General features: G+C 45.8%; 1 protein-coding gene and 1 pseudogene across 1 annotated transcript; both read left to right on the top strand.

Moving 5' to 3' along the window:
• Positions 1-623: 623 nt before the first annotated feature.
• Positions 624-1,943, top strand: LOC106694636 (zinc finger protein 154-like). The gene is made up of 3 exons (XM_014446537.2): positions 624-641; positions 984-1,183; positions 1,352-1,943. Exons 1-3 carry the CDS (start codon positions 624-626, stop codon positions 1,818-1,820), a joined length of 687 nt encoding a protein of 228 aa, XP_014302023.2. The 3' UTR covers positions 1,821-1,943.
• Positions 1,944-4,308: 2,365 nt separating this feature from the next.
• LOC102423142 lies at positions 4,309-6,090 on the top strand (annotated as a pseudogene).
• The last annotated feature ends 306 nt before the right edge of the window (positions 6,091-6,396 follow it).

Raw genomic sequence — 6,396 nt, forward strand, 5'->3', positions numbered from 1 at the left:
CCAGAAAAACGAGTTCGTGTTTCAACTCTGACAAGCGTGTCATAGTTTCACCATCACTAATCTACTGAATGCTGTTCGCAGCAGAATGAGCTGGACAGTCCACTTCTCCATGTGGTACTTGTCTTGTTTTTGCTCTATTTCTGCTGAAATCTCCTTTGTTTTGTGATCTTCAGTGCTCAAGAACTTCAGAGTGACCTCTTACTAATCCATCTTTCAGGTCTTTTATTTTCAGCCAATTGCATAAACCAATGTAGTATGTGCAACCCACTTTTATAATGGGACTTCCCCCTGTCACCAGAGTCAACATTCATTTCCTCATCATTCCTCTGTTTTCAGGTCCTTGGCGTAAGATGGATGATGTGGAGGCCTATTCTGAGCACAGTGTATCTGTAGGAGATTCTCAGCTCAGGGCTTCCAGGACAGCTGCAGCCACCCAGAGGACCCATCTGTGTAAACCGTGCTTCTCAGTGTTAAAAAATATTTTGCACCTGAGTGAGTTACAAGTGGTTTACTTTGAGAAGAATGTGTTCTTAAGTGATGCATGTTTGAGACACTTGTGTTTCAGTGCAAACCCTCACCAGCAACAGAAGGATGCCAGTGGAGAGAAGCCCTGGAAGGAAGATATGGAGAGCACCTTGCTTGTGACCAGTTGCTGCTTCTACTTATCTGGGATGCCTGCAGCTAGGACAGACGTTGGGGAAGACTCCCCAGCCATCTTAGGGCTTCTCCAGCACCAGGCCACTCTTAACACTATGGAGACACACAATAACAATGAGATTTCACAGGAATTTCTAAGTGGAAAAAGACATCACCAGTGGGTGGAATGTGAAAAAGCTGACAGCCAGAAACAGAAAGTTGCTTATCAGAAAGGTCTTTGCTCTGGAGATATGATTTATGAGTATAATAAATGTGGGGAAGTGTGTAGACAAATGTTTAACCACCCTCCACATGGGAGAGTTCACACTGGAGAAAAGCCTTATGAGTGCAGTGAATGTGGGATATCCTTTCGTCGAAAGTGTCGCCTCATTGTACACCAAAGAGTTCACACTGGAGAAGAGCCATATGAGTGTAGCGAATGTGGGAAGCATTTCAGAGAAAAGGCTGCCCTCACTAAACACCACAGAGTTCACACTGGAGAAAAGCCATATGAGTGTAGTGATTGTGGCAAGTCCTTCAGTCAAAGGTGTCACCTCACTAAACACCACATAGTTCACACCGAAGAAAATCCATATGAGTGTACTGAATGTGGGAAGCATTTCAGAAAAAAGGTTGCCCTCACTATACACCAAAGAGTTCACACTGGAGAGAAGCCATATGAGTGTAGTGAATGTGGGAACCATTTCACTAAAAGGGCTGAACTCACTAAACACCGCAGAGTTCACACTGGAGAAAAGCCATATGAGTGTAGTGAATGTGGTAACCATTTCACTAAAAGGGCTGAACTCACTAAACACCGCAGAGTTCACACTGGAGAAAAGCCATATGAGTGTAGTGAATGTGGGAAGCATTTCACTAAAAGGGCTGAACTCACTAAACACTACAGAGTTCACACTGGAGAAAAGCCATATGAGTGTAGCGTATGTGGGAAGCATTTCAGGGAAAGGTCTCACCTCACTAAACACCACAGAGTTCACACTGGAGAAAAGCCATATGAGTGTAGTGAATGTGGTAAGTCCTTCAGTCAAAGATCTGCCCTCACTAAACACCACAGAGTTCACACTGGAGAAAAGCCATATGAGTGTAGTGACTGTGACAAGTCCTTCAGTCAAAGGTGTCACCTCACTAAACACCACACAGTTCACACTGGAGAAAATCCATGAGTGTACTGAATGTGGGAAGCATTTCAGAGAAAAAGCTGCCCTCACTATACACCAAAGATTTCACACTGGAGAAAAGCCATATGAGTGTAGTGAATGTGGGAAATCCTTTAGTGAAAGCTCTATCCCCAGTGAACAGAAGAGAGTTCACACGGTGAGTGTAGTGAGTGTGGGATTTCTTTTTGCTACAATCAACCTGGTTAGACACCTGAAATTTCACACTGGAGAAAAGATGTAAGTGTGCAGGGAATGTTTTATTTTTCTCACTAAAAATAAGAACACTTAAGGGCCTCCATGGGACCCATTTACATGAATGTAAACCCCTTTAATGAGAACATACACTCTGCTAGATTTGTCATAAATTTGAGGTACAAGTGAGACTTGAAGGAGCTGCGTTGTATTTGCTAACATGTCCAGACCTACAACCCAAATGATGTCACTGTGAGTGTTTATTACTGAAGAGATTTCACCTCTAACACCTGGCTCACCTGAGGCGTGTGCATCGGTCACATTCCCTGGGTGCTCAGGGGAATATATTCTGTGTTCTCACTTCTGCTTGAGGTAATTATGATTCCTCCAAGCTCTTGGCAGTATCTTCATTCATTTCTCTATGACTAGAAAATGGACCTGACCAGGATTCATCCTGAGCGCCCGTTCTCAGCTAAGAAGTGCTATCTCTTTCTGGGACATAGTGGTACTCACATTATGCTTTGATGAATTTTGAGGTTTTCTTATTCACCAACCTGCAAACTCTGTGCTCTCCTCTGCTCTGGTTTATGATCTTTTTTTTAAAGGTGTTTTTATATTTGTGTTGTTATTTATTAGTGCATTATTTTCAACACCAACTACTCTAAACCTGAATTTGCCACACTTTGTATTTACCCCCAGTCATTTTGTAATATTTCTGCTTCCCCAACCCTCCATGCAGACATTGATTTACCTTCCTTTACAATAGAGTAGTTCATATTTTTCATAATTTTATTGGCACTAAAAGGTGAATTCTGCCTATGATTTCAGTTATTTCTATGTTTGGGGTTTTATAAATAAAAAAGCTCAGAATATTGTATTCCATTCTTTCTACAGATGTATGTTTTATCAAATTGTTCCAGTGTCATTGAATGTGGTACATTTCAACATATATGGAACTGTGACCTAAAATGGTCAATCAGTTTGCCTTCCCACCCACCCAGAAAATTCTATGCAACTCTGCCAGCACATGCAAAGGTTAATCTTTTTAAGCACTAGCCCCATCAATGAGTGTACTGTTAACTCGCTTTTGCTTTAACTTCATGTCCATAAAAATGTTTGATGGTGACCATTTCTCCGTGTATTTCTTTCACTGTCTATCTTCTTTGTTAAAATGCTCAGTATTTTTTGTTTACTTTTAAAGTTAGTTTATTATTCTATTCTAACCAATAGGAGGGCGGTGCAGCCTCTACGACATATGTTTGAATTTCACTCAGTCCTCAGTGACTCGACTGATTTTTTGGCCATATGGAATTCTTGGTTTTTGAATTTTATAAACAAAATGGTTTTTCTCCATTTTTACCCTATGTGCGATTTATAGCTCACTTGTACCATACACTTATACATTTAATCTGCATTGTTAATTCTCCACCAGTGTTCTTTAAGTTTAAGCATTTAATGATACATTGAAGTCTAGGTTTGTAGTAGTTGAAAACTTCCCTGGTGTAAATATCACCACCACATTCAAACTGCCAAAATGATGGCATTGAAGATGGACATGAGATATTTCAGTAGCACATCATTATATTTTACTAGTGACTAGGTTTATGGACTTGTGCACATTGAAAGGAAATTAATTAGAAAATGACAAGTGGGGTGGGACTGGCTGAGACGGGTCCCTCACACCCTAGTGCCAACCTCCCCCGGTCCCTCCCCATTAGGCCGCACGTGGGGCAGCGCCTTGGCTTCAAGGGTGTCTGTGGAATGAGTGGGATTCCTCTGGCAGGTGAGGTCCTGCGGCCTGGCCTGCAGGGAATCGGGCGAAGCCAGCTCTCTGATATCTGCTGAGGGGTCCTGGATTATGAGAGGGCAGTTGTCAGGTAACACACCCAGAATCAGGCTCCCTCCTCTCCGGTTCCAGGATGTGTGACCTGAGAATCGCCGTTGCCTTCCATCACTATCTTTCATCCCAGTGGTTCTGGTATCTATCTATTCTCAGATACATCAGTGACTCATTTTACTAAAAACCCCTGATAAGTTTCTCCCTGGCCAGAGAGCTCAGTTGATTAAAGCATCATTGCAATAGAGCCAAGGTTGTGGGTTCCATCCTCAGGCAGTCTCCATGCAAGAATCAAACAATGTGCTGCCACCGAGACGTAGCCGCTGGTTCCGGAGCCAGAGGCCCTACCAGCGATTATTGGACCCAGCAGATCGTCCCTGGATCCAGGCTGAACAATCTGCATTTCTATCTGAACTGCGGGAAGAAAGGATAGCTGGTCGGTGGAATTCCTGCTCCATGGACACGATGCTTTCCAAGCTAGCTCTTCTGCAGACTGTGGCGGGGCTTTGCCAGGGCACCCACATGCCAGTGGTTTCTGCTACATCCGTGGCGACTAAGAAGACGGTCCAAGGCCCTCTATCATCTGATGACCATTTTGAATGAGAAGCCAAGTATGGTGCTCACAACTAAAGGGTGTTCCAAAATTCACGCAAGAAGTAATTTTGATAGAAAACACAGGTTTATAATTAAAAATTGTAAATTTTTTATTGATTCATAAAGTATATAGTATAGGGTTATGTATGGAATAGCACATCTGGTAAATGGCCTCCACGGCTTTACTGGCACATACAAAAGCCGTGGTCTTCATTGATATTCATTGTCCCTACTCCTGGGCCATAATTGGTACTTGGTAATGCTTATCAAATTGAAGGGATTGAAATCACAGGGTAACAGATATTAGAATCTGATTCAATAAACCAAGTAAAAGTAGGCTTTTATTTGTTGTTAATGCTCACGCAAAATTCAAATCTTGCGTGAATTTTGGGACACTCTTTACCACCCCTTACCGGTCACCCTGGAGAGAGGGACAAGTATTTCCCTGTGGGATGTGGAAGGCAGGAAATGCTTTGATTTCCTGAGTGCGCACAGCGCCGTCAACCAAGGGCATTGCCTCCCCAAGATCATGGACGCCCTGAAGAGCCAGGCGGAGAAGCTGACGCCGACCTCGCGGGCCTCCTACAACAACGTGCCGGGTGAGGACGAGGAGAACGTCACGAAGCTCTTCAACTACCACCAGGTTCTCCCCATGAGCACAGGGTGGAGGCCGGGGAGACCGCTTGCAAGCTAGTGCAGCGGGGGGCTGCACCGTGAAGGGCATCCCCAAGGACAAAGCCAAGATCGTCTTCGCAGCTGGAAACTTGGGGCAGGACTGTGTGCCATCTCCAGCTCCACGGACCACAGCTGCGATGATAGCTTTGGCCCCTTCAGGCCAGGGTTCGAGATCATTCCCTACAACGACTTGCTTGCTCTCGAGAGTGTTCTTCAGGATCCAAACGATGGTGTGTTCATGTTCAAACCCATTCAGGGCGAGGCAGGCATCATTGTCCCGACCCAGGCTGCCTGATGGGTGTGCGCGAGCTCTGCGCCCCGCACCAGATCCTGTTTATTGGATGAGACCCAGACGGGACTGGCCAGGACTGGTCGATGGCTGGCGGTCAGCCATGCAAACGTCAGGCCTGACCTCGTCCTCCTGGGCACGGTCCTTTCCGGTGGCCTGTACCCCGTGTGGGTGGTGCTGTGTGACGACGAGATCATGCTGACCGTCCAGCCCGGGAGCGCGGCTCCACGTACAGGGGCAACCCTCTGGGCAGCCGCGGAACCATTGCCCATTGCCGCCTGCGAGGTTTTGGAAGAAGAGAAAGAGCTCAGGAAGCTGCCCTCGGACATCGTGACCACAGTGCGTGGGAAGGGTCTGCTGAACGCCATCGTCACCCGGGAAACCAAAGATTCCGATGCTTGGAAGGTGCGCCTGCGCCTTGGAGATAATAGACTTCTGGCCAAGCCCACCCACGGCGACATCATCAGGTTCCACCTCCGCTGGTCATCAAGGAGGACGAGGTCCAGGAGGCCGTGGAGATCATCAACAAGACCATCAGTCTTTCTGGGCTCGCCTCCTCCAGCTTTCTGGGGGCGGGGCCTGCTTCCCCAGGGGCGGAGCCAGCTCGGCCACATCCTCCTAACAGCCTGTGTGGTGCTGCTCTCAGCGCAGGCTCATTCCACTCCCCTGTGTCTTCAAGGACCTTTTAAAACATGTTATTTTCAGTTCATACATGCTAGAGCGGCATAACCACGCAGGTGGCTGTGTAAGAGAACGTGAGGGAGTCTGTTCGATCACGTGTGTGTGCTGAGGCGAAATGCTCCCTCTGTAGGTAGGCAGCCTTTTCGGCAAGTCCCATGTGGTGTTTACAGGTTTTTATCATTTCCTCGCTGGTGTAAATATATTGTATTTCAAAAAGGTATATGGGGTTTTACATAGAAGACTGCTTTAACCTTCTAAAGTTGAATCATAATCACTGAATTTCAGGAAGGATGAAATGGTTAAACTTATATAAA

The sequence above is a fragment of the Myotis lucifugus genome, unplaced genomic scaffold (assembly GCF_000147115.1).
Source record: "Myotis lucifugus unplaced genomic scaffold, Myoluc2.0 scaffold_550, whole genome shotgun sequence".
Taxonomy (NCBI): domain Eukaryota; kingdom Metazoa; phylum Chordata; class Mammalia; order Chiroptera; family Vespertilionidae; genus Myotis; species Myotis lucifugus.

What these genes read in the sequence shown, in the direction of transcription:
- LOC106694636 (XM_014446537.2), top strand. An exon ending in GGCAAGTCCTTCAGTCAAAG is followed by an intron (nt 1,184 to 1,351) that starts GTGTCACCTCAC and finishes TTTCACTAAAAG; the next exon opens with GGCTGAACTCACTAAACACC.